Below are 27512 nucleotides of genomic sequence, written 5' to 3' on the forward strand. Positions count from 1 at the left end.
AACAAACGCTAATTGTTACTTTCGCAGACCCCAAGATTGGTGCTGCTATTCAACAGGCCGCCAAGGAGGTCGCTGATGGCAAACTCATCGACCACTTCCCTCTTGTCGTTTGGCAGACGGGCTCCGGCACTCAGTCCAACATGAACGCAAACGAGGTCATTTCCAACCGAGCCATCGAGATCCTCGGCGGAACTATGGGTAGCAAGAAGCCCGTCCACCCCAACGACCACGTTAACCGTAGTGCCTCTTCCAACGACACCTTCCCTACTGTTATGCATATTGCTGCTGTCCTCGATCTTGAGGGCGAGCTCTTGCCTGCCCTCCACAGCCTCCGTGATGCCCTGCAGAAGAAGGTCGATGAGTTTGAGGCCAAGAAGATTATCAAGATCGGACGTACCCATCTCCAGGACGCTACACCTTTGACTCTCGCCCAAGAGTTCTCTGGTTACGTCGCTCAACTCGACTTTGGCATCAAGCGTGTAGAGAGCTCTCTCCCTGACTTGCGTCTGCTCGCCCAGGGCGGCACCGCCGTTGGCACCGGCATCAACACTTTCCAGGGCTTCGCTGAGGCTATTGCTGAGGAGGTCACCAAAATGACTGGCACTGAGTTCAAGACTGCCCCTAACAAGTTTGAGGCTCTGGCTGCCCATGACGCTATTGTCCAGGCCCACGGCTCTCTCAACACCCTTGCTGCCTCTCTCACCAAGATCGCTCAGGATATTCGATACCTCGGCAGTGGCCCTCGCTGTGGCCTTGGTGAGCTTAACCTCCCCGAAAACGAGCCTGGCAGCAGCATCATGCCTGGAAAGGTTAACCCCACGCAATGTGAGGCTTTGACCATGGTCTGTGCCCAGGTTATGGGCAATCACGTTGCGACCACTATTGGTGGCATGAATGGCCAGTTCGAGCTTAACGTTTACAAACCTCTGGTCATCCGCAACCTCCTGCACAGCTCCCGCCTTCTGACTGATGGCATGCGCTCTTTCGAGAAGAACCTAGTTGCTGGTCTTGCTGCTAACGAGGAGAAGATTGCCAGCATCATGAAGGAGTCGTAAGTTTCTATTCATCACAGACACGAAATAAGTACTGACCAGGTTTATAGGCTCATGCTCGTCACTTGCCTGAACCCCAAAATCGGTTACGACATGGCCAGCAAGGTCGCCAAGAATGCTCACAAGAAGGGTCTGACCCTCAAGCAGAGTGCTCTCGAGCTCCAGGCTTTGACTGAGGAGGAGTTTGATACTCTTGTCAAGCCTGAGCTTATGGTTGGCCCCAGCCCCTACAAGGGGTGAAAATTGCTCTAAAACAGAATCGTGATGCCATGTATCAATATTATAAAAGCGCTCGCTCATAGATCATTTTTCGAATAAAACATTGTAAAATATGAATAACGGAATTTGAACTACCATCAAAGATGGTGTGTAAGCTTGACCCCGTTCTATTTTATCCTTGCCCATCAGGACGTATTGAAGTGTCGAGGAGAAATCCTTGGGTATGAGAGAAATGCCAGATAGAGGTGTATGATGACAGTTATTCCTTACGTTGAGCTAGCATAATATCGTTACAAGTCATGTATGGCTACTAGATTGGCTCACTTTATCCCAGGAAAGACAAAAAGCGATGCTTGTTCGGATGTCTCCAACAGACGTGATTCGACCACCGAATAGCTAATTATTCGAGCCTTTTCTAGGAGATCGCAGGTGATCATTCCCTAAAGCTTCAGTGTCCAACCCTTTGGCTCAGGAACCGATGGCAAACACTCCAGCATCAGTTCTCGCCGGGTGATAAAGACTTCGGAAATGTGGCTCAATCTGGCGTTTTAAACTCACGTTTAGCTCAGGGTGAGTTTATAGCAGATACTCAACGTCTTGTTCAGCTCTTCTGACTAGAAACACTTCTGAGATAGATTCAGCGTTAACTACCTCTAGGTTAGCTAGATGTTTCATGATGAGAAACGAAACACGTTCTTATCAAGTTTCACTTATATATATGCATATATACTTACTGCTTCTATATTATATTAAATATCTTATTAAAATGCAATTTTTCAAGTTTAGTGTTTCTATATCGCCTATTATGATATCTCGTGGAAGCATTAAGCTAATAAGTTATGTTCTGGTTCTTATCGTGGACTGAGGCCACTTGTTCAGTTGGATTATAAGGTTGAAGGCAGCAGTACTGTATGACCTTGAGACTTGATTTAAGGTTATTGTGTTTTTTTTCGTTTTTGGCGTAGTGTATGACGCTTTATATTGTGATATGCTGGGGAAAAAAGCATTATATTGAGTTATCTCATTATATGAGACCCCCTTGGCTATACCTCGCGTGTTGTGTAGAGACATTTTGACTATTTAATGTTCTGGTTCTTAGAATATTGTTAAAACATGGTTACAGTTCTCCCGGTCCATTTATGCAAGCCAGAAAATGATAGAAACCTAGAATATTTTTTAAGGAAGCCTGTCAATAGGCCCGCTAGTTGAGGGGATTGACAAGATGCTTTGGTGCCATTGTCATGTCTTCTTCAGCTGATCAAGGCCCTGGGGGTCTTTGGAACTCCACGGCAGAGATGGCCTTGATATAAAGAACGTGCTCTGGGACGACTTGACGGTACGGCCCGTCATAGGAAATCGGCTCAAAGGTCTTTTCACTTATTTCTCAGTAACCCCGTTGGGTTGGCCCTTGTATTTCCATCAATCAACTGTCTGTCTTTCTACACACTGTAACTCGCTATGTTGGGTTTCTGTCGATTTATCACGGATAACACAACATGTCCATATAAGTCTCCGAAGGATTCAACGCGGAAACTTTTCAAGCAGCCAAAATACCATGACAGCACACGCATTCACACTGAGCACATTCTGCAGTAAGCACACACGCGGCCAATGGCTTACGGACCAACATTATCCGGTCAGCCTCCTACCCCTGCATCGTCCACCTGCATATCAGTCACAGCGTAAGACAAAGACGTATCGAAATGTTTAAAATCTTATGGCTTGACACTAGGATGCGCAGCTTGCGCGTTGAGCACATTGGAGCACATTTACGATGCGGAGCGGACTTTATAGTGGACCTCACTCACTAATGATCGACCAAGCCCTTGCTTGGGCAACGTTGGGCTTGCAGGGACCGTTTAATCGTGTAAGATTTGAGGGTCTTTTTCATCTTACGGTCTCGCTTTCGGATTCGTGGCGCGTGGTGTGAGGTGTAATTAGACGAATGGGTCTGGACATTCCGCTGCATCATGGGTTCAGTCAGAGATTGAGGTTGAGATGGCAGAATGGTTGTGAAGTTTCGGACGAAGATTTGAGGTTGTATTTGCTTTGTAGAGCCGATTGAGATCGGATATAAACTCTCAGCGTAGCATGCAGAGAGAGTTTGCGGGCAGAAGTTGAGCGCCAAGGTAACAATGGGCTGGAAATGAGACATGATCGTCAAGCGTGATCGGATCTCGATTGTACCGATCGGAATAGAATTATCTAGAAATGACTTCTATTACGACTTGAACATGCATCAAGGTACCCAGGGCTGGTCAAGCCATGTTTGCTCAATTTGGGCATGTCAACGAGATGAATCTCAGATTAAATAGGCTTATTTGCGACTGAATGCTCCTAGCACACGTTGCATTGTTGAAAGAACTTGCTCATGCTCCCCTGTCACTAGCCATAAGAAGCAAAAAAACACCAATTTTTAACATTCACTAGAAAGCAAGAAAACCCTGCTTGATATACGCGTAGGTTCGATTGCAACAGAAGAAGCAGCCATCACTGCTGCGGTCTCATCAAGGATCGTAACCCCCACAATGGTAACAAAGGGGTCAAAATTGACTCAGCCTTTGACATTTCAAGCTGACTAGCGGGCCGTGTGGACGGGGGTACGGACGGGTTGTCGGGTCCTTGGAAGACCCCGATAGAAATGGAGTAAGCTCACGCTACCACTAACAACGAACATTAGCCGTGCGTTGGTGTTTTCTTGATGGATCTAATTCAAGAGTAGGAATACTGGTGCTGACGGCCAAGCTTTATGAGAATTACCCATGATGTCGGATCGAGAAGGGGGGAAAAAAGGCTCAGATAAAAGGGAGTGTATTTTCCGATACAGAACTCGAATACGTGAGACTGTCACCACCAACATATTGCACATTGTCCAATCAGAGGCGTCTGACCGGAGGATCTTCCATCCGCTGTAACGTGAGTAATTGGCTATCGGCCGACGGGTTTTAGCAACGACCCGAATGATGAATACACGGTTTCGCAACCTGTTTTGAAGTTGGGATGCGGAAACAAAGTTTTTTATCTTTGCGGAGAAGATCGGAGAGATCTGTCCTTGTTGGAAATAACAGTTTCTGATCACTGGTCCTTGCAAGGGGAGACGATATTATCATCAGTTAGATCTTGTAGGGCTCTTGGTGGATAAATAAGCGCGACAAATAGGGTTTGATGCAGCGTGGTAGAAGATGAGATTAGCTGTGTTAGTCGAGATAGAGTTCTCCGGCGTCTTGTTTCAGGAAAGGGTCGAATGCGAATATTCAAGAACCAATACTGAACGTTTGAAGATCACCAGAGAGTGAGTCGAATTCTCATGGTTGTGGCTGATGTGAGCCTCTAACGCAATGTTAAATCATAGTGGCTCACAGCTGCACTACCAGTCAGAATCATTTGAATGCGAGCAATACGACGAATAACATGACATCCAGGGGTACGAGCACTAAGCACGCGGAGTTAGTAGTGGGGCATGTATGCAATTCGCTCCCATTCCCGGGATCCTCGTTCGCTTAAATGGCCAGGAGTGTCGGAGTTTGGAGGCACCCGTTATCCGCCAAGAATTGTCTCTCACGCTGTAAACAGGCACTGTAATGGATGTTTTGACTCAACAGCGCACCCCTCTATGATTGCCTAAATAGTCATTGCGTATCGGGTCGGGTTTTTGGTATTGTGCGAAAGGGCAAATTGTTTCTTAATGCCGGAGAGATGAAGAGGCGCAGTGGATAAGAGCTGCGGACTTTGTGACAGCGTTGACACGTTGACGAGTATGATCAACTGTTGCGGACTGAAAACTGGGAATATCATCTTGAGTCAGTTTGAGTTTGAAAGCGAAGAAAAGAGAAAGAGTTAAATACAGCAGTCACTAGAGAGCGAGCGAGGTAGGTAGGTACTTGGAGCGGCCGCCAGTAAATCGTTGACAGCCAGTAACCAACCCGGCCCCGGGCAGTGAGAAACAACCCCTACAGAGGCTTGCAGCCGCACCCGCTTGCACTTCCAAAAGCTGCGCTAGAACTGCCTACCTGAGGTAGCTGGGTGTGCACACCCCTTGTCGTCTACCCTTCAGTTTCGGGCCTAGTCGACAGGTGGACCTCTGCTTGGACGATCCACGCGAGTTTATCTCCATCCTCTGTTCTGTTAGGTTAGCTTACCGACGGAGGACATGACGAACTGAGAGAGTGAGAGCTCCTTCATATTTTACATATTCTCCTGACCTCCCTCCTGTTTTGTTTTGCCTTGCGCTGTCCAGGGTCCTCTTTGTTACACGCCTCTTTTAAGGGACTGCTGCTTACTTCCTTGTGATCGGCTGTCTATTCATTGTCGATCCTTAATACCTACCTTTTATTAATACCTTTTCTTTTCTTGTTGTTTTGTTTGAGTTGGTTTGTCTCCTACAATAGCTACTCGACTATCAATTCGCATATTGAACAACATTCTACACCCCAACTCACAACTTCGATACGAGATACGAAATTCTGCAGTCACTGGGGTATCACTCACCAACCTCGAAACTCAATTGCGAGAATCCCAAGTAGATTCAGCCGTCACAATTCATCATGTCGGCGCTCTACGGGATCAACGCTAATAACGACGCCACTGCTGCAAGGCAGGGTGCCATAGGCGCAGGCTCAACTGGTAACAATGTTCCTGCTGCTGACAAGCAAACCGATGACGAAGCGATCAACGAGAAGCCCTCATCATCACCTGCCGACACACTAGGCAAAGATGAGGAAGACGAAGACTCAGAGATGGAGCGAAGAACCTCTATTGTTCAGGCCCTCGCTCGCTCTTATTCGCACGCCTCTGCCACTCACCCTGACGGACAGAATCCTTTCCAGGCTGGCGAGGATTCACCTCTGAATCCCAACTCTCCCAACTTTAACGCTCGCGAATGGGCAAGGTCTGTCGTGGAACTAGTTCACCAGGACGGCGCCAATTTCCGATCTGCTGGTGTTTGCTACCAGAACCTCAATGTCTACGGTTATGGTGGTGCTAGCGATTACCAGGGCGATGTCGCAAATGTGTGGCTCTCTCTGGGCGACCTTGTCGGAAGGGTCACTGGCCGCAAGCGACAGCGCATTGATATTCTGCGCAACTTTGATGGTGTTGTGCACAAGGGCGAAATGCTTGTAGTTCTTGGACCTCCCGGTGCTGGTTGCTCCACCACGCTCAAGACCATTGCTGGTGAACTCAACGGTATCTACGTCGATGAGGGGTCTTACTTCAACTACCAAGGTGAGTCGAATTGCAGATTCCACACATAAGGGGTGGTTTGGTTTCACGGACTCGATCTTCTGTTGCGATCGGCAATGGGCTTGTCGCGTGCAACACACAACTCGTACCTACATGCGCCCAAGTAACCAGTATCTAACACAATGTGCCACAGGTATGACCGCCAAGGAGATGCACTCCCACCACCGCGGTGAGGCTATCTACACCGCCGAGATTGATGTTCATTTCCCTATGCTGTCTGTTGGCGATACCCTCACATTCGCTGCCCGAGCTCGACAGCCTCGACAGCTTCCTCAGGGCCTGAACAGAAACGACTTTGCCGATCACCTCCGAGATGTTGTCATGGCTATGTTTGGTATTTCTCACACCGTGAATACCCGCGTCGGTAACGAGTACATCCGTGGTGTCTCTGGTGGTGAGCGCAAGCGTGTTACCATTTCTGAGGCTGCCTTGTCTGGTGCTCCTCTGCAGTGCTGGGATAACTCAACTCGAGGTCTCGACTCCGCCAACGCCATCGAATTCTGCAAGACCCTCCGTCTTCAAACTGAGCTTTTCAACAACACCGCTATTGTGTCCATCTACCAATCGCCTCAAAGCGCTTATGACCTGTTTGACAAGGCCACTGTCATATACGAGGGCCGACAAATCTTCTTTGGCCGCGCTGATGCTGCTAAGCAGTACTTTATCAACCTGGGTTTTGAGTGCCCTCCACGCCAGACCACCCCTGATTTCCTCACTTCCATGACTGCTCCTAACGAGCGAATCGTTCGTGACGGTTTCAAGGGCAAGGTTCCCCGAACCCCTGATGAGTTTGCTACCGCTTGGAGAAATAGCGCCGAGTACAAGGCTCTGCAGGCCGAGATTGAGGACTACAAGGTCGCTCACCCCATCAACGGCCCAGACGCTGAGGCTTTCCGTGCTTCCAAGCAAGCGCAGCAGGCTAAGCGACAGCGTGCCAAGTCTCCCTACACTCTCTCCTACTCCCAGCAGATCCAGCTTTGTTTGTGGCGCGGATGGCTGCGACTCAAGGGTGACCCTGGCATCACTGTTGGCTCTCTTATTGGTAACTTCGTCATGGCTCTTATTATCGGTTCCGTCTTCTTCAACCTGGATGAAACTTCAAGCAGTTTCTTCCAGCGTGGTGCTCTCCTGTTCTTTGCTGTTTTGATGAACGCTTTCGCAAGTGCTCTCGAGGTAAGCTTTATTCCAATCTCACTCTTGACCAATACTAACAGTCCCAGATTCTGGCCTTGTACGCGCAACGTCCAATCGTCGAAAAACATAGTCGTTATGCATTATATCATCCGTCTGCAGAAGCTATATCTTCGATGCTGTGCGACATGCCGTATAAAATCGCCAACACGATCGTTTTCAATATTACGCTTTATTTCATGACGAACCTAAAACGCGAGCCAGGAGCCTTCTTCTTCTTCATCCTTATGTCTTTCGTTGTGGTTTTGGTCATGTCCATGATCTTCCGTACCATTGCGTCCGCTACTCGCAGTTTGTTCCAGGCTCTTGTCCCCGCCGCTATTCTTATTTTGGATCTTGTCATCTTCACTGGTTTCGTCATTCCAAAGCGTTATATGCTTGGATGGTGCAAATGGCTATACTGGATCGACCCTATCGCCTACGCTTTCGAGGCTGTCGTCGTCAACGAATTCCACAACCGCGACTACACTTGCAACGAGTTCGTTCCTAGCCCTTCGGTACCTGGATACGGAGACGTTGCAACGGAGAACCGTGTGTGCAGTGCTGTTGGAGCTGAACCTGGAAAAGCTGCTGTCAACGGTGACCGATACGCCGAGCTGCAGTTTGGATACAAATGGGAAAACCGATGGCGCAACTTTGGTATCGTCATCGCATGGATCATTCTCTTCACTTTCACGTACATGGTTGCCGCCGAACTCGTTTCTGAGAAGAAGTCCAAGGGTGAAGTCCTGGTCTACCGACGCGGTCACAAGCCTGCTGCCGTTGCCAATGCCGAGAAGAAGCATAGCGACCCTGAGGCTGCTATGGCTCACATTGGTCCCGTTGTCACTGCTGAACGCACTCGAAGCCGAACCCACAAGGATGGCGGTATGCTCCAGGAGCAGACCTCGGTTTTCCAGTGGCATGATGTCTGCTATGAGGTTAAGATCAAGGACGAAACACGTAAGATTCTGGATAATGTCGATGGTTGGGTCAAGCCTGGTACCCTGACAGCCCTTATGGGTGTTTCTGGTGCTGGTAAAACCACTCTGCTTGATTGTTTGGCCGACCGTACTTCTATGGGTGTTATCACAGGCGAGATGTTGGTCGATGGTAACCCTCGAGACATGTCCTTCCAGCGCAAGACCGGTTATGTTCAGCAACAGGACCTTCATCTTCAGACCTCGACCGTCCGAGAGGCCCTCAACTTCAGTGCCCTCCTACGCCAGCCCGCCCACGTCCCTAAGCAGGAGAAGCTCGACTACGTGGAACAGGTTATCAAGCTCCTTGATATGGAAGAATATGCTGATGCCGTGGTTGGTGTTCCTGGTGAAGGTCTCAACGTCGAGCAACGTAAGCGTCTTACTATCGGTGTCGAACTTGCTGCCAAGCCCCCTCTGCTGCTCTTCGTTGATGAGCCTACATCTGGTCTCGATTCTCAAACCTCTTGGGCTATTTTGGATCTTCTTGAGAAGTTGACAAACGCTGGCCAAGCCATTCTCTGCACTATTCATCAGCCCTCTGCCATGTTGTTCCAACGCTTCGACAGACTCCTTTTCCTGGCCAAGGGTGGCAAGACTGTCTACTTTGGTGATATCGGCGAAAACTCCAAGACCATGACCAGCTACTTTGAGCGTTACGGTGGACACGCCTGCCCCCCTGAGGCTAACCCTGCTGAATGGATGTTGGAAGTTATTGGTGCTGCTCCCGGATCTCACACCGAACTCGACTGGTTCCAGACTTGGCGCGACAGCCCCGAATATCAGGAAGTCCAGGCCGAACTCGAGCGTATCAAGCGTGAGAAGCAGGGTGTTGAGGATACCGATGTCGATGACGGTAGCTACCGCGAGTTCGCTGCTCCCTTCATGGTCCAACTCAAGGAGGTCCTCTTCCGTGTTTTCCAACAGTACTGGCGTACTCCCGTCTACATCTACTCCAAGGCTGCTCTATGCTCTCTCGTCGCTCTCTTCATCGGTTTCGTCTTCTTCCGAGCCCCCAACAGTATCCAGGGTCTTCAGAACCAGATGTTCGCCATCTTCAACTTGCTTACTATCTTCGGTCAACTCGTACAACAGTCTATGCCTCAGTTCGTCATTCAGCGGTCCCTCTACGAAGTTCGTGAGCGTCCTTCTAAGGTCTACTCATGGAAGATCTTCATGTTGGCGCAGATTATCGTCGAACTGCCTTGGAATAGTTTGATGGCTGTTATCATGTTCTTTGGCTGGTACTACCCTGTCGGTCTTTACAACAACGCTTCTGATGCCGGTCAAACTACCGAACGTGGTGCCCTTATGTTCTTGTTGCTATTGGCTTTCCTCATCTTCACCGCTACCTTCTCCACTATGATCATCGCTGGATTCGAAACAGCTGAGGGTGGTGCCAACGTTGCTAACCTGCTGTTCATGCTCTGCCTGATTTTCTGTGGTGTCCTCGCTCCCAAGGGAACTCTACCCGGCTTCTGGAAGTTCATGTACTACGTGTCCCCGTTCACATATCTAGTCGGAGGCATGTTAGCAACGGGTGTCGCTAACACGGAAGTCACCTGCGCTAGCAACGAACTCGTACCCATCACACCACCCAATGGTTCAACCTGTACTGAGTACATGGGTGACTATATCAAGGCTGTCGGCGGTTACTTCGTTGACCCCGATGCCACCTCCAACTGCGAGTTCTGCACTGTCCAGTACACCAACACATACCTCGCTGGTGTCAACATTGACTACGCCGACCGATGGCGCAACTTTGGTCTTCTGTGGGCGTACATCATCTTCAACATGGGTGCTGCGCTATTCATCTACTGGCTTGCGCGTATGCCCAAGAAGAGCTTCAAGAAGAAGACCGTCAAGAAGGAGTGAAAAAAAGGTGGAAAAAATGAATATCTTGTACTGGGTATGAGACTGGAGGATTTTTGTTATTTACTAGAGTTTGTGAGGGTGTTTAGCCTTTGCATATAGACGGCATGGCATTGCCGAACATGTACATGAGAGATTTTACTAGACACTGTAATATGATGGACACAGATGTGGGATGGAGGAAGAATACCCATACCCCTTTCAATGAAATTTTCTTGAAAATAACTGGCCTTTTTTAATCGAAGTGTGATGTCTATTCGAGCACCTCCATGTTGAGATAGATAGCCTCAAATGGCATCACCAGTTCTTCGCCTTGCGCACAGGCACAACTCATATGAGCGCATAACCTTAATACCCAAAGTGCTATGGGCTTTCATTCATCTTCATTTCAACACCACCATCAACACCGCGCTATGCATCAGTCACTCCCAAATCCCCAAGCCTATGTACAACTTTTCTTTTCTTTTACAGCCTTTGAAATCATCAACTTTTAAGCCTTGCCAGGCCAGATCTCCTTAGCAACGTCGTTGACAAGCTTGAGCTTGGCAAACATCTTCTCCTCAGTCATACCCTCGGCGCCGACAGCGACACTAGCGAAACCGCACTGAGGGCTGATGCCGACCTGCTCAAGAGCCTCCTCGAGGCTGCGACCCTGACCATCAGCGATGATCTTGGCAGCGTCGAGCACGCGGTGCTTGATGACCTGCGCATCCTCGAGCTCGGGCTCCTTGGTAGTGATGACTCCGAGGACGACGTTCTTGTGCTTGGGGAGGAAGCGGAGGGGCTCGAAACCGCCGGAACGAGGGTTGTCGTACTCGAGGAAGAAGGTGTCGTAGTTGAGGACGGTGAAGAACTTTTCGGCGATCTTCTCGTATGAACCCTCGCTGAAGTGCATGGACTTGGAGAAGTTTCCTGTGGCGTGTAAATAGGTGGGCTCATTGCCGCGAACTGAGATACATACCTCTGCAGACGTGAAGTCCAACGTGGAGACCCTCAGGTCGGTCAGCGATAGCATCGTTGTGAGCCTTGAGGTAAGTGTCGAACAGCTTATCGGGGTCAACACCCTCATCTCTCAGAGACTGAAGCATCTCATCGGAGCAGAAGTAAGCGAGGGTGGGGTCATCGATCTGGATGTTTCGCACGCCCTCATCGTACAAAGTCTTGAACTCCTGACGGTAAGCCTTGGCCAAATCGGCGAAGAAGTCCTCATCGTTAGAGTAGGCTTCAGGGCTATAGCATTTTCCAGAGGCGAGCCGCAGGTGGAAATAGCAAGGAGGAGGCATGGTGAACTTGCACTCAGCCCACTGCTCACGAGGAACACACTCGCGGAGCATCTTCCAGTTCTCAAGATAAGGGCTCTTCTTGTACTCAATCTTGGACTCGCAGAGAGCAGCCATGGGATACTGCTTACCAGCCTTCTTCAGCGCAGCTATAGGAGGCGCAGAGAGACGGACAAGATCCCAAGGAACAGGCTCAACCTCGCGGAACCCCCCTAGACGCTCAAAGAAGCCAGAGAAGTAGTACTTGCGATCAAACTCGCCGGAAGAAATAGCGCGAACTCCATGCTCCTGCTGCTTCTTCACGATATCGGCAATAGCAGCCTTTTGCGTCGCAGCGAGCTGCTCAGCAGTGACCTGGCCGGCATCGGCTTGCTCCTGGGTGCGAGAGAGCGCCTCAGGGCGGATGAGAGAGCCGATGTGGTCGGCGTGAAAGGGGAGCTTTGTGACAGTCATTTTGAGCATGAGGAGAGTTCAATTGAGCAGTTTCATGGCTGCGGGAGTAGCCATCATGGCTCTTTTATCATGGGCATGATGACATGGGGTATTTCTCCAAGCAAAGCCGGGCCAATCAATTGTCCAATGATGACTGCGTTGAGAGTAGCATGTCTCCATATGACCCCTCCCCCTCCGCAAATCTTCGGTTGATGGACACGGCTGTTGAGATGAGGGGAGGGTTAGGGTTACGATGTTTGGAGTTCATGTCATGATCATGAACAGGACTGAAGTGGTAGAACATATGAATTGTCCTCCAAATATTGTCTGTCCTTGACAGCACGAGGCAAGTAAGGCATATGGTTTAGTATGGGCCAATATGGCATCTCAGTCGGCCGATGCGGGCATGTCCCCAAGGAGTCTCGAAGAATGGTAACGACAGGCGAGGCGCAAATGGCCTTGACAACAACTGCTCATGACATCTCGGCTCGTGTATCTTATCAGGTATCTGAATATTAGGATCTATCAGTCATGATGAAAAGGAGAGAGATCAGTTTGTGAGTTCAATCGTTCAAAGGTAAGAAGACGGTCGATGCTTACACTGCGGCTATCAATGTTGATGTTTTTTGATAAGAATTGTTTTGTTCCAAAGGAAACAGGGGCAACAATCTTTTTCAAAGCCCAGGAACGACAATGTCCAAGCAACTAACCAAGGGGCAAAGTCTGGTGTCTCATTTGAAGCATACCGCAGAACCAAGGCCTGCAACATTTCACGTGTGTTTCTCCTACATTTCAGTAGGTTGATCGAGATCGGCTCCAAAAGTGCTAGCTAGATCGTACTGAAGAAAAGACAAAGAACTTGCTAACACTCGATAAGTGAGACTTTCCAAGCAAGGGAGCAAGATTTGACCAACCCAAAACACAAAAACATTGTATCCCTCCCTTACTGCGAGCCTTGGCACAATGAGATAGATGACTGAGTTTTCCTGCACGTCGAATAATAAAGTTTAAAATGTAATTTTCTGCAAGCCATTAAATTAAGCAGCCTGCATAAGGCGACAAATAAAATCTCTCCCTGGCATCAGAAGCGAAGACAGAGGAGATTAGTGAATCGTGGGCGTTTTTTCTTTGCTTTGCCCACTAACATAAGCTCCGATGAGAAGCGGGAATGGCTCCAACGGCACGCGCTGCCAACATTCCTCACGAGCAAGTGTTATTGTCGCAGCTTTTACTTGGCTTTCCAATTTTAGCATTGCAGTTGGTGATCAAACACACGAGGCGCAACGTTGCCACACATTAATTTGATGTTCAGGAACAAGGAGCTTTGGGGATGTTTGTCTAAGGTAGGTAGGTATACTGATGTGCTGCTGTGTGACGGAGGCGCAAATAAGGGTGTTTTGTACCTTGCATGAAATCTTGTAGTACATGATTGCAATATCAACGACTTGGCACGGCAAGTTCTGATCCGGCGAGCAATGATACTGGAAATGGAGTTCCCTGGTGTTATCAGTCCAAGCATCAATTGACTTTGGAGCGAGTGCGGTAGCTAAAGCTTCTCCTCACGTCATAGAAAGATCATCATGGCCAAGTTATCAATCAAGAGCCATCAAGTGATTGTATGATTCGACTGGTTAGTATCAGTCTGTAAGCTCCGGAAACAGACAAGGCTATCGTCGTAGGGCTCTGGCGAGCTTCCGAGACTACCGAATGCCGGCTTGTTTAGGCTCAGAGAGTGGTCCATGTCAACTCAAGCTTAACACGGCTCCTTGGATGAGTTGCATTCGAGGGATCTACTGTGGGGTTGTCAATTCTTAGTCGATGTAAGTCAGCTATCGCCAAGCAAGAAGTGGGTTAGATGAAAATTGTTACAAAGGGTATTGAGCTACAGCCAATCAATACTTGAGGTTTGATCTCTGATACGAGCCGTGAATTCCAGTGATATTTTCTTACAAGGTTATACGAGAACTTGAAGCTTCGACTCTAGCTCTTCCCGCAGTAAGAAACTTAGATTAAGCTTGGCGATACCAAAAGCGTCCAGATAAACACCAGCTCTAACAAAAATCCCCATTATTTTGAGGCATTTCCTGATCATTTCCTGTTGTTGAAGTGTCATGGACTTGGCGTTGGACCATGGAAATCTACCCTATACCCCCGTCCGGCTCGGTGGCCTCCGCAAAAACCATCGGCCCGCATAACACAACAAGTCAGACTTGATTCATGTCTCATACCAGCTTTCAGCTCTCCCTTGGTAAGACCGACCTTTCTTCCACCTCTCACGAACGCAATTTCCCCCTTGTGGATCATCTATTAGCTTCCGGGATGGATAATCCAATGTCTCGATCTTGTTGTGGACATGAACAAGAAACCCAAACCCAAAACAGAACAAAACGCTCATAGCCCAAATGCTTTCGAGATATGGAAGAACCTGTTTCCCCGGATTGTGCTAAAGAATGCTCGCATCCGGCGGTGGTCGAAGGGAGGGGAGGGGTCTGATAGGTAAACGGTTTCGAAACAGGGTTGATCTTTTGCCTTGTCCGATCTCAAGTTCCAACCGCTGAAAACGCTATGTGAGTGATACTCAAGCGAGTATAGTCGCCTTTGGAGAAGCCACAAAACACACCAGATATTGCTCTGCCTATTTCTGGTGACCAATGACGTACATTCTTGGGCGATGGAGATTAGACGCTCGTCACATTTCTGCCAGATCCTGCTGGAGGGGGAACCTTTGAGAAAGTGTGCTCTGATAGCGAGTGCTCTTTTTTGACGCATCCAGGAATGGGTCGCGCGCATGCGGAGAAATTATTTCTTGGCTATTAATGTGATGCCGATGGGCCGTTGGTATCCAAGAAGCGGTAGAACATGGAGGAATCCAGAGTGCTTCGATACATGTGAAATCACTCCTTTGAGGGAGGGTAGGCCACGGCGTTGGGATGAATGTCTCAGCAGAATGCCGTGCCAGCAGCCTCACGTATCAACAAGTGAGATAGAGGCTATCACTATTAGCATCTGGAATTTAGAGTAATCTTACGACCCGAGGTGTTGCAGAGCCAAATTCTCAAGCGGCGGGGATTTTGGGGCCCAAAACAAGCTCCTCAGAGTGGGGAGTGGGAGTGAGACATGTCGAGCCAGGGGCACTGCATTCTTTGCTTGTTGGACGGGAACGCCATGTCTCAACAGTCACAGCACAGCAACTCTAGACTTGTTTGCGCTGGGGGGCTCGATGCATTCGTCGAGAACCATGCAGAACAGACTATCGGCGCGAGGCTTAGTCTGTGGTCCTAGGAGGATCCCATACAATCTCAGCCCCATGGCAAGGGGACCCAGATCATGTATAAAGAGAGGGCTTGATTCCGTCCAAAGCTCACCTTCTTTCCTACTCTCATCATCAAGCAACTCAAACACCCTCGATCCCCTCGCTTCTCTTCCGAGAGCTGTTTTCCAGTCGTTACACAACCCAGTCATTCGCTCTAAAGAACCACCATCACAAAAATGCGTTACACCGAGCTCCTCGCCCTGGCCATGGGCAACTTGGCCGCTGCCCAGTTCACCACTGGCCGCTTCTCCAACACCACCACAGCCATGGAGACTGGTACTGCCACCACTGGCACCGATGTCACTGGTACTGAGACCTCCGGTGCCGCTACCAGCACATCTGCTGGCAACCCTGACGGCTTCAACTTCCTCGGATGCTTCTCTTCTGAGAACGGCTTCCCTGGCTTCACTCAGGCCTACTCCTCTGAGGAGAACGACTCTGAGCGTTGTGCCGATGCTTGCTTGGGCTCCAACTTCTTCGGTCTCTACGACAACAGCTGCTACTGTGGTAGCGAGCTTGACCTCAGCACCTCTCCTTCTGTCAACACTGATCAGTGTGACATCACTTGCCCTGGCAACGATGCTGAGAACTGTGGTGGTCTCTCTTCTGCCGACCGCCTCATGCGCCGACAGGTCGCTGTCAACGTTCTCCTCTCCGTCTACGTCGCCGTCGGTGTGAACCCCGGTGAGACTGACACTGTCATCAACACCGACTTCGTCACCGAGACCCTCCCTCCTGTCACCACCACTGCCACTGTGACCTTCACTGAGGACGGCACCACCGTCACGCAGACCGTCACCACTGTTCTCCCCGCCATCCCCACCGATGTCATCATCATCTGCTACGGTAACTACTGTGCTCCTCAGGTCCACTGCCCTACCTGCACCAAGTGGCAGATCGTCTGCGAGGACGGCCTCTGCGCTCCTCGTGAATGCTACGACGACACCTGGAGCCAGCTCAAGATCTGCAACAGCGGAAAGTGCCACTATGCCGACTACAAGGGTGATGAGTGCAACCAGCGCATCGTCTGCTACGGCAACGAGTGCCAGCGTGACCAGCACTACTCTGTCGACTACGCTCGCAAGTTCGTCTGCGACGTCGATGAGAACCGATGGTACTTCGATGAGTGCAAGGACGACTGCTACACCTACGAGAAGTGCTCCAAGGGCGAGTGCGAGCCCGTCCACCCTCCCGTCAAGCCTACTGCGCCCGTTTCCCCACCCAAGCCTGTCACCCCCGGCAAGCCTCCTGTTGTTGTCGTCCCCGAGCCCGAGACTCCCTCCAAGCCCGTCACCCCTGGCAAGCCCGAGACCCCCGGCAAGCCCGAGACTCCCGCTAAGCCCGAGACTCCTTCCAAGCCCGAGACCCCTGAGACCACCGGCACTGGCTCCAAGCCTGAGGTCCCCGTTGTGACCGCCGGTGCTGCCCAGAAGACCTTCGCCGGTGTGGCCGCTGCCATCGCCGGTCTTGCTTTCGTCCTGTAAAGGAACTGAACAAGCAAAACCTTCTTCTTCTTTCTCCCCGGATTTTGGGACTTTTCTCTCATAGATGCCGGAGTCTCTTGCACGGCAAAGCTCAGCATTCATCCCGTCTCTTGCTCTTGATAGCAACAAAACACGCATATGTGTAACGTTTTAACGTTCTTGGTTTATTCTTAACACCAGTCGGTTATAATTTGGGGAGATCTGGCTCTGGGATATCTTGTACGATAGATTAGGGTCTCGGCTGTCCATTTCGATGGTGGTACCTTTTTGGCGATTAGAAATCAGTAGGATTTCGGCTTTAATATGGCTTCATGACTTTATTCTTACTTTTAGAGGATTCTAATGTGACAGTGATTCTCTCTACTCTTCTCTTCTCTGACAATCGTGATTTTTTACTGTGGCTGAATAGAATAGGATCATCTATGATACGTTAATCTTTGGACTGACATGAAAGCCATCTTGCAAGTAAGGGGCAGACTGTCTCTAAAGCCGGTTCCTTGCAGGAGAAATATGTAGGGGACTGTCGTGTAAGTCAGCCTCAGGAGAAGCCATGTGACAGCTTGTTGCAGAGCAACATAATTGGTCAGCCATGAAGTGGATTCTTATATGCAGTATAGTTTCTTTTTGCGTCTGGAACGATATGTAGTGGAGATTCATCGTATCTCGATCTTGGAGAGAGAATATGACAGTGGACAACATTTAGTAATTAGCCGCGACACTATAACATCAATCACGTCGTGCTCATAAACAGGCTCCAAATGGCCAGAGGTCGAATCTTGGGTCGCATTGAGTAAAAGTTCCTATACTCTGCTTTCGTCAAGTGTTGGCTTGGCGATGTGATACTGATAGCAACGTGACCAACAGACTTATCAGCGCCCGCAATGGTTTTTTACAGTTGATGCTGCAAGCATGTCGATTGAAGTCCTTCTCACAACCCCGTATCTAGTCTGATGTTGTTGCGGTCTGGAAAGTTTAATATGGATAAATACCTGGTCTCTAGGCAGCCGTATTCCACGATAGTATCCTGATTGCTGGAAGAATGACTCTTGCAGCAGGGTCCAATAGCAGCAGTTAATTGACTATAGTAATCGATAAAGCTTAGGGCTATAAGGTAAGAGATGCGAACCGATGGGCATGTACCCCTGCTGGGTGATAGCATCTCGCAACTCGCTCGGTTAATATCCATCACATCACCTTCGATCCAGGGTTCAAGGGTACCCGTCCCGCATCGTGCACGGCGAGCATTAATGCAAGACCGTTTATGGCAGTTGTAAGCTCTTATCGTCAGGGGAATATGATATAGTTCCTAATGTCCGGCGATTTACAGCTTGATAGAATGGTATATATGTATATGTGAGGTTCAAACAAGAATGTCGTGATATTGCACGGGGAGTCTCGGGCTCAGCGCTGTCGCAAGAGCGGAGTAAAGCCTGTTTCTGGTGAAGATGACCTTATGCAAAATGCCTGGGTGCAGAGAAATGGAACATGATGCTGTACAACAGCGGGCCTTATCCCTTGTGTCGGTACGACAAGGATGGATACGTAATTGCGGTCTGAGCTTTGATTGAAGATGTTTACGAGTTGTTCATTTCTTATCGTGATTTACCGTGCTGATACTCGTTTCAACTATAGCTCTCAATTAGAGTCAATGGAGAGCTACAGAGTTGGTCATATGAATGAGACCAAAGACTTCAAGAGCTGTTGGATATTTTTATTCTTATTTGTCTAATGTCCAGAAACAGCAAGATTCTTTTTCGGAGCAAAGTGACAGGGCCCGGGATTCTTGATTGGTTCGGTTTGTTCTCTTGGATGGTGCAAGATGCCTGACATGGGCTGGAAGGATATGGCCTGGCTACAGTACCCAAGCTTGGAATACCCAGAGCCTTGGCTTTTAACGTATGCATGGATCTTGATGCCAGGTGGTCATAACAACACTTGCTTATAAATTATCTTGTTAATTTATCGTTAATTGACCAGCTAAAACAATGTTGAATACAGGTAGGTTCTCTTCACAATAATTCATGCCCAAGACCCCTCATGTCAGTGTAACCCTTGATGCGGAGCCGAAAAGGAAACGGAAAAAAGGTGGAGGTATGTCTGTGTGTGTGTGACTGTGACCGCCAGACTCGACTGCATGAAAACCCTTGCTCCTGATTGACTTGAATGTGGATTGAGGCGTTATGATTTGCCTGGAGGCTTCTGAGCGGTACCAACAGACTGGAACTGGTCCCCTCTTTAGGTCATCTGGGGACAGCCACAGCCACAGCCATTCTTGTATGTATTTTTTGGAGAAGAGGTAATTTTTCCAGATTCTCGGTAGCTAGCGATGTCATCCATCACAGTCACAATCACAGTGATACACAGACAAACAGACAGTGGTATAGAAGTGATAGTATGATATGATATTATGAGGTTTATATGCTAGTCATGAGCACACTAACAAACTGTAAAAAGTGTCAATCCCTTCCCAAGATCATTAATAGACGTGCATACTTCTCCTCTTTTTTTCTTGATAGCTTCCACTTGGCTATCGTTCTCAGTATGGAGTAACTTTTTAGTCTCTTCGGAATGGATTCTCTCTAACCCAACTTGGCCTGGTCTTACCGTTTACCGTCTCTTTTTTCCCCATTGCTCTACTCTACTCTACTCTACTTTACTTGCCCTGAACCCTCGATCAGTCTTTCTCTCCATCTTTGGCTCTTTATATACCGATGCCAACTGAGTTTTGTCACTATCAACACCAAAGCCAAGATATCACCACTAGCTTGTTAGCTCTGTCTTGACTTACGCGACCCTAAGCTTATAGCGCCTTGTTCACTATAAGGTTACTGACGTCAGGTCGATCGACGGAGGAGAGCGCCATCCCGCTCAATCTCACCTTAGCGTCTTCTACTCCCTGACTATCTCCTGTCCCGACTTCAACGGCTCAAACTCTCCCTGTTTAATGTTCGTTTTTGACTGCAACACCATAAAAACTCTGTTGTGTCGGCCCTCAATCATCACCCGCGGTATGCGCATACCCCTGTATCTGTATCTGCGCTCACGATAATGAACTCGCCCCCAAACTCTTTCTCTCGTCAATCCGACGATTCTCCATCCTCCAATCCTAGAAATAGCGCCGGTAAAGACCACTCCCGCCATATGGTGCCCCCATCTCCGGCGTCTTCCACGACATCTCCATTGGCTGTAGGCTCGGCCCACGAAGCGGCTCTTATACAAAGCATTGAGCAAGGCGAATACGCGACCGACGACGATGAAACACGCAGTCTGACCGACAGTATACGACAACACATTGTAGAGGGTGGTTTGCGGTATCATAGGTACGGATGAATACGAGCCCGTCCTTCTCAATGGCTGACAGCAGATCACAGCTATCATGCAGGGAAATACCTTTTTCCAAACGACGAGGCCGAGCAAGACCGAGAGGAGCTCAAGCATAATTTGACTGTGTACCTTTGTGACGATAGACTTTTCTTTGCGCCAATCGAGCAACTATTGGAAAAAGGGGCAGAGGTGTTAGACCTCGGAACCGGCATCGGAAAATGGTGCATTGACCGTGAGATTCACCTCGAGAAACCTCGAACCAGGTCGAGAGTCTGATTGCTGACCTGAATAGTTGCCGATATATACCCCAAATCACAATTCCATGGCATGGACCTTTCACCCATTCAGCCGGACTGGGTCCCAGAGAATGCCATCTTTGTCGTCGACGACATAGAGCACGAAGCTGGCTGGACCTATGGAGACGAGACATTTGACTACATACATATACGCCACACAGTTCATTCCATCAAAGACCGAGAATTGCTCTGGGAACGAATCTGGAAGTATGGCAGTCGTTCGCTTTTATCAGATCGCAAGCTGACTCTCACACAGACACCTAAAACCAGGGGGCTATGTCGAAATTCAGGAGTTTAACTACATCGCAGCTTGCGACGACGACTCATGTGACGGCCCATACGCCTGGAGGGACTATTGTAAATATCTCTACGAAGGAATGATGGCCCTCGGCACAGATTTACATGGCATCACTCACGTGGGGCACGAACTACAAGAAGCAGGCTTCGAAAACATCACAACCAAAGCCTACAAGTGCCCACTTGGTCCATGGGCAAAGAAGAAACGACTACAAGAGTGTGGCCATGTTTTAAGAGATGTCGTTATGTTGTCTCTTCATGGCCTGTCTCGAAAACCGCTTCGCGATGGTCTCGGCTGGACGTTGCTCCAGATCGAGATGTTCCTCGTGGAAGTCCGAAAGTCACTGACTCAGGAAGTTAATGGCCTACCCAAGTTCCATACCTATTTCCCTTACTTAAACATTCACGCCCGGAAACCCCTGAACTGGCAAAGGCCGATCAGGGAAGACGCGTGAGACAGGTGTTCCTGGAGACACCACGACGTATAGCATACACGACACTGCATATTTCATAACGATTGGACGAGATACAACATCATTAGCATAAGAAAGCATCAACACACATGGGAGCATGGCCCGGCGTTTGACGGATTGCATAGGAGGGTTAACTAGAGCCCGTGATGAAACATTACTTACAAGGCGTATCTTGGAAATTTCTCTTTCTTTCATTCATGGCTAGGCAGCCGACATAATACACAGTCGGCGAAATACTATCATAAACTGTGAGCTCTTTCAAATTAGGCGACATGATGTAAACTCAGTACACAATGGCCTGCAACAGAAATCCTAGATCATGATATCATGACTTGATCCATTCATATGGTATCCTCAAGTGACTGAAGAACAGATCCTATTCTGACCTGCCGTCATTCTCAACAGCCCAAAGATCACCAAATCGACTTCCCGGCGTCTCAACGAGCTCCCTTGGCCCACCAGACTCGACAACTGTACCCCTGTCTAGAACAATAACTCTGTCGAAAAAGTCCATAACCATCTCAAGTCGATGAGACACCATGACAATTGTATAATTCTCAAATTCCTTACGAATAATCTCTTGCATAGCCCTGTCAGTTACTTTGTCGACACTGCTGCTTACTTCATCAAGCAACAGCAATCCGCCTCGCTTCTCACCACCAGCGAGGCGATCGCGCACCCTACGACGAAGGATCGCTCTACCAAGACTGAAGAGCTGCTTTTGTCCAGCACTGAGATCATCGGCGCTCATACCAGCGTTGAGGCTGCCTTTGTCTTGGACAAAACCTGCTAACCGCACCGTGTTGAGAACGTTGAAGCATTCTGCGTCTGTGGCTGCTTTGTAAGGGTCGATGTTGTCTTTGACAGAGCTGCCATCCGGGAGAAACACTGCGTCCTGGGGAATGCAAATGACGCGCTTGCGCAAGGTCGCGCGGTCTATTTGATGAAGGTAAACGCCGTCGATTTTCATATTCGCGTCACAAGACGACAGAGGATCGATGAGACGTAGAAGAAGGAGGATCAAAGTGGACTTTCCACTTCCTGTACGGCCGCAAATAGCGACTTTCTGGCCTGGAAAGATGTCCAGGTCGAGATCACATAGTGCCAAGCTAGAAGCAGCTTCTTCTTGCTCACTACTGGGGGAATCATAAGAGGCTGAGACCTTGTTGATTTGTATGCTGCCGCTCTGAGGCCAGGTCTCAAGGGGCTCGATAACTTCCCCAGGTTTATTCTCTGTATCAACAGTTTCGCTGAAAGATCTTAACCGGCTCACAGCACCGAGTGACGTCTCAAGGGAAGTGTAACTCGTGATGAGGTTCGACAAAGTTTCACTGAAGGTCAGAAGAGAGATCAGACTGGCGCCAGTCAAACCTGCATTGGTTCGAAGCTGAGTTGAAAGAGCGATGAGAAGAACAGCAGTGCCTGTAACAATGAAGTGAAGCACTGTGGCGAGCCATTGTTGAATCATTGCCAGGAGATACGCTGGACGCTGGGATGTGTCGAGAAGTTTGTTGCTGTGGACAATGTCAAATTGTTCCCACCCGAAGGCCCGAATAGTCGCAACACCTTTGATTGTGTCCGTGAAATGCGTACTAAACAAAGAGTCAGAATTTCAATCCCGGCTCTTGGCAAACTCACACTTACTACAATGGGCTTTTAGCCTCGAGGTCAAGGAGTCGAAGCTGCCTGGACGTGCATAGGTAGTATCTTTGCGTCGAGTATAGAATCCCCATCAAAAAGGGGTATCCAACTGCGAGATATGGTGATGCTGAAGCTACAACGAATGCAGTGCCAAACGCATTAGAGACGTCCAGGGAAAAGTTGGTCAGGGCCAGTGGGAGCTCCATGTCCAGAAGAGTCATATCTTGCGAGAACAGGTTCGTCACGATACCGGTGTCAGTCTTTGAGAAGAACCTCAACGGCGCAGAGATAACAGTCAAAATTGCGCGTTCATGTAGTTCAGTACCTGCTGATGCAGTCATCTTGATCAATGTCGTAACTCCATCGCAGAACAAGAACACCATATAGCCAGCTCGCAGCATACCATAGATACCTACGTAGAAGGCAAAAGATCTGTTAAAAGCGTCTTCGGCCCAGAATTTGATCCAAACGCTTGAAAGACTGTTGCAGACACCGGTTAACATGCCTGCCACGGCAACAATGACAACTGGCCAGAAGCCAACGCTCCTGAAGTAGTGCTTGTAGATGGAAAAGTCGCCTTGCTGTCGTGCCATATCCTCTGCCGCTGGTACGTCTTGAGGAAGTATTGCAGGGACAGTGGTGGCGGTGGCTCTTGCCATAGGCTTTTCATCTTCTGAAGAAGAATCCGTGTCTCTGTGCTTGACGCCTAGGCTGTGAACATATTTTTTGTTCTCCATCAAGTCTGAGAAATTGCCCTCTTCGATGACTGTGCCATTTCCAAGAGCAATGATGTGGTCTGCTAGAGGTAGGTTCCTGACTGAATGTGTACAGATGACCACAGTGACGTTCCGTCGACGAGTGATACCGCCTGGTCCAAAGACGCGTCTGAAGAGCTCCGATTCAGTATCTAGGTCTAGGCCGCTTAGGATATCATCTAAAATCATCAGATCTGCTTCAGAGTATAGCGCACGAGCAACAGAAAGACGCTGCTTTTGACCGCCACTCAGCATAATTCCATTACTGCCAATCTTTGTATCGTGACCTTGCGGTAAAAGTGTAACGTCTGGCGCGAGCATGGTAGCTTGCACAATTTCGTCGTACTTGATCTGATTGAAAGCGCAATGGCCAACGATGTTTTCACGGAAGCTCGCGTTGTAAAGAAAAGGGGTCTGTTCACAGTAGCCGATGCGATGCGATGGTATGTACGTTTTGACGGTCCCTGAAGCGACAGGCAGTTCCCCAAGCAAAGCTTTACAGAAGGTGGTCTTGCCAGATGCAACCTCGCCCACCACTATGGTGAGCTTGTGAGCTGGAACAGAAGCGTGTATTTGACTAAGTGTCAATTTCTCTCCTCCCCATCCGAAGCAGCCGTTCTCAACAGAAAACGCCACTTCGTTTGACGGATCCGATGAACTTTTCTCGGAAACAGGAGCAATTTCATGGATTCGAAAGTCATGGCGCGGATCTGCGGCAAGAAATCTTTGCACTCGAGCCATGCATGCCAGGGCAGCAAAAATGCCCGGAAGGCTCTGGAAGAGACCGATTACAGGAGTAGTGAAGAGAAGTATGTATGATAGCGAAGTGAAGAGTGTGTTCACAGTTAACTCCGTGGACGTGAATGCAAAGGTGACGACTGGAGAGATGCAAATCGGGAAAAAGCCCAGCACGGCAGCGCTTATCAAAAGCCAGCGGAAGCTATTCCCAACTTTGATTTCTCCAACGCGGAGCGTCTGTATGAGATCTGCGACAGGTCCAGCAATGCCTGAGATTTTGTAGAGCTTCATCTGGGAGATGGCATTGGCAGTCAATCCTACCCTGTTCTGGATCTTCGCCATCCACTCGCTCTGCCTCTTGCCAACGAATGAAACCAACCAGGACAGCAAAAGAGCGCAAACACCGATCACTACAAGCGGAGATAGGAATGCTAGACCTATCTTCCCATGCAGAAGCCAGCAACCGATGGCTACTTCTATGGTGTTTGCCCAGATATCGTGAGCTGTCTCAGCACCCCTGATGATGTGTTCAACATCAGCGCTCATAAGCGTTAAAGCAGCAGAATCATCAGCGGCCGTGATCTTCATCTCTGTTGTCTTTTGGTAAATCGCAGCAACTAGGCAGCCTCGAATCATATAGACGGCCTTTTCCCGATAGTAACCATAGAAGGCCGAAGAAAGTCCAATACCAGCGTAAATGAGGAATGCTGCGCCGATCAAGCCGTAGCCCATGTTCTTGGTCGTCGGAGTCTCGGGCATCTGCAAGTACTCGAGAGTAGCATCGATGAAGACGGGCTGGCAGAATTTGAAGGCAATGAGGGCAACGCGAGGCGCAATTGGGAGGAGGAATGGACTGATGAGTGTTCTGGCCAGGTCCTTCAGAAGTCCAGATTTGAGCTCTAGGTTGTATTTATGCACCCGAAGTCTTTTCACAAACTGACTGTACAATTTCCTGGAAGCCATGCTCTCATCGAGGGGATAAAGATCATCTATGGCCAAAACCCCTCGATACCCTCTCATGAAAAGCTGGTTCAGCCAGGCGAAAGCACCAATACTGAATATGCCGCTCGATTCCTCTGGACTATGCTCATCAGCATTCCAGTGAATCCATTTTGTTTTAGGAATCGTCTCGAGACAGAGAACAACGGCTTTGACGACAACAGACGCAGTGAAGAGGCGAGGCTGGATGTCATGTTGAGATTCAAGCCATGCCGTTCTTGTTTGTACGATGTCAAACAGAAGCGTAAGCAATATGTAGACATTAAGCAAAGTCGACGGTCTTCGGGCACAGGAGTGCTCGTATGAAGATAGAATGACCGCTAAGAAGGCTGCTGTGGCTACAAGGGATGACCCGGCGAGAGAGAGGTCGTGGACAATACCTGGGGCCCCAGTCGCGATGAGAATTAGAACAGCAAGTTGGATGATCGCATAAACAGCCAGAAATGCCTTTTTAGTCAGTATCAATTCGAAATTTGCTCGTTAAGACTCACAATCTTGATCGATTGAAGAATAATACCCCCAACTATCCTTTCGCGCTGTAACAGAATCGCTATTCGGGCGACTGCTGCAGCGACGAACACCGCAGTTGGTATAATTGAAAGGAAGATACGTTCGAATTTCTGGGTGAAGTCGAAATCGCCTCGACATCCCCGAACACCAGGTCCCAAGGAGCCATCATTCAGGCAAGTAGAATTCATTTTGAGTGACCTTGAGGGGGTAGATAAGAAGCGAAGCCGTTGCCTTTTAATGCATGTCGCTCATGTCAAAAGTTCCTGTTGGGTCTGTCAGACGGGAGAACATTGGCCGATTGTGATGAAGGCCAACATCATGAACAGCCAAAATTACGCGTTGCACACGCGGACAAAGACACCGCATTGTGCATCATCACATCGATCAGAGTTCGTAGGTAAGTAACGCGTGGACTCCAAATCATTGAGGAAGATGTGATGTGATGTGATGTTCAAGTTGAAGCACTCGTCGGTTTAGGTTCCTTCCAATTGAGTGGAATGACGACAAGCGATCAAACCTCCTGCCATATTAGGAAAGAGCGCAGCTTCATCCCAAGTACCTTCCTTACCTTAAGCTGCCTCTCGACCTGAGATCAAGCAACATCCTTCCACCACCGAATAATTGTCTCCTAAAGCAGGTAAAATACGCATAAAGACTCGTCAAGGTTCATCATCAGAATGACCAAGCTTGGAAGAGATTGTCCTCAAGTTCTGTAAACTAAGATGCTGGCCCCATTCTCATCTGGAGCCATTCCCGTACAACAGAATCTTGCCGCGCATGGATCTGAGCTTATTGCCAATTGATTGGGATCGTGGATGTCGGCAACTGAACTTGACAGAAAATCCCACCGATACCACGCATCATGCAACATGGGATAGTATCGATACAACCCGTTGATGCCACCAAACGTCACACGGTGGCTCTGAATGCAGCAATCCCCAATTGATAGGTCCAGGCTGAGGTGATCTTTTCCATTAGCAACCAAGCTCAGAACGTGTCCAAAGATTTGTTGGAGAATCCCACACGAAAAGAGATGTTGAAGTGAGGATAGCCGCTTGGCCGAAGCCTGAAACCGAGTACGATGGAAGCATCGTATATCAAGAACTACTTGTAAAGATCTTATCATAGGTAAGGCCCACTAACCTTAAAAAGGCATTTCATCATCAAGATCCTGACATTATCCGTACAAAGGCTTAACGTTAGATCAGAGCTAAAACCACAGCAACAATTCCACAAAACTCCAGGAATCTTCTAAATTATTCGGCAGAACCTCTTTTGACAAGGGAGGCGGAGTTTCACTCGGCCGATGGCGGCGGACGAAGAACGGACTAGAAACCGGACAGAGGCGGAGATCGTCGAGAACCGCAGTAAACCGGACAAGACCTCTACAACACTGTCCCCTGAAACGGTGCTTACGGGTGGGTCGCGCCGCTTAA

General features: G+C 49.0%; 6 protein-coding genes across 9 annotated transcripts in view; 4 read left to right on the forward strand and 2 right to left on the reverse strand.

Annotated features, from left to right (window-relative positions):
• The window catches only part of FVEG_01836 (fumarate hydratase, mitochondrial), a 2555-nt gene extending 1045 nt beyond the window's left edge, over positions 1–1510 (forward strand). The window contains exons 2-3 of the mRNA XM_018888841.1: positions 28–1051; positions 1103–1510. Of these exons, the coding sequence (XP_018744863.1) occupies positions 28–1051; positions 1103–1292 (1214 nt within the window). The 3' untranslated portion in view covers positions 1293–1510. The remainder of the gene's footprint in view (positions 1–27; positions 1052–1102) is intronic.
• A 3867-nt stretch (positions 1511–5377) lies between these two features.
• Positions 5378–10763, forward strand: FVEG_01835 (ATP-binding cassette, subfamily G (WHITE), member 2, PDR). Its single transcript, XM_018888840.1, has 3 exons — positions 5378–6494; positions 6646–7685; positions 7733–10763. Exons 1-3 carry the CDS (start codon positions 5816–5818, stop codon positions 10535–10537), a joined length of 4524 nt encoding a protein of 1507 aa, XP_018744862.1. The 5' UTR covers positions 5378–5815; the 3' UTR covers positions 10538–10763.
• On the reverse strand, positions 10693–12960 carry FVEG_01834 (hypothetical protein). 3 transcript variants are annotated; one of them, XM_018888838.1, is made up of 3 exons: positions 12847–12960; positions 11496–12754; positions 10693–11446 (listed from the first exon to the last, which is right to left on the reverse strand). In XM_018888838.1, the coding sequence occupies exons 2-3, from the start codon at positions 12274–12276 to the stop codon at positions 11025–11027; spliced, it is 1203 nt and encodes a 400-aa protein (XP_018744860.1). In that variant the 5' UTR covers positions 12277–12754; positions 12847–12960; the 3' UTR covers positions 10693–11024. The 3 variants fall into 3 exon arrangements, with proteins under 3 accessions (XP_018744860.1, XP_018744859.1, XP_018744861.1); XM_018888837.1 differs by having other exon boundaries at positions 11496–12768; XM_018888839.1 differs by lacking the exon at positions 12847–12960 and having other exon boundaries at positions 11496–12834.
• A 1479-nt stretch (positions 12961–14439) lies between these two features.
• Positions 14440–17619, forward strand: FVEG_01833 (hypothetical protein). The gene has a single exon (XM_018888836.1). It carries the CDS (start codon positions 15736–15738, stop codon positions 17041–17043), a length of 1308 nt encoding a protein of 435 aa, XP_018744858.1. The 5' UTR covers positions 14440–15735; the 3' UTR covers positions 17044–17619.
• A 2164-nt stretch (positions 17620–19783) lies between these two features.
• Positions 19784–21760, forward strand: FVEG_01832 (hypothetical protein). The gene is made up of 4 exons (XM_018888835.1): positions 19784–20363; positions 20415–20599; positions 20660–20870; positions 20920–21760. The coding sequence occupies exons 1-4, from the start codon at positions 20092–20094 to the stop codon at positions 21413–21415; spliced, it is 1164 nt and encodes a 387-aa protein (XP_018744857.1). The 5' UTR covers positions 19784–20091; the 3' UTR covers positions 21416–21760.
• Positions 21537–26322, reverse strand: FVEG_01831 (hypothetical protein). Of its 2 annotated transcripts, XM_018888833.1 has the most exons (3): positions 26058–26322; positions 23078–26013; positions 21537–23025 (listed from the first exon to the last, which is right to left on the reverse strand). In XM_018888833.1, exons 1-3 carry the CDS (start codon positions 26262–26264, stop codon positions 21810–21812), a joined length of 4359 nt encoding a protein of 1452 aa, XP_018744855.1. In that variant the 5' UTR covers positions 26265–26322; the 3' UTR covers positions 21537–21809. The 2 variants fall into 2 exon arrangements, with proteins under 2 accessions (XP_018744855.1, XP_018744856.1); XM_018888834.1 differs by having other exon boundaries at positions 21537–26013.
• Between the last annotated feature and the right edge of the window lie 1190 nt (positions 26323–27512).

This window comes from Fusarium verticillioides, chromosome 6 (genome assembly GCF_000149555.1).
Source record: "Fusarium verticillioides 7600 chromosome 6, whole genome shotgun sequence".
NCBI lineage: Eukaryota > Fungi > Ascomycota > Sordariomycetes > Hypocreales > Nectriaceae > Fusarium > Fusarium verticillioides.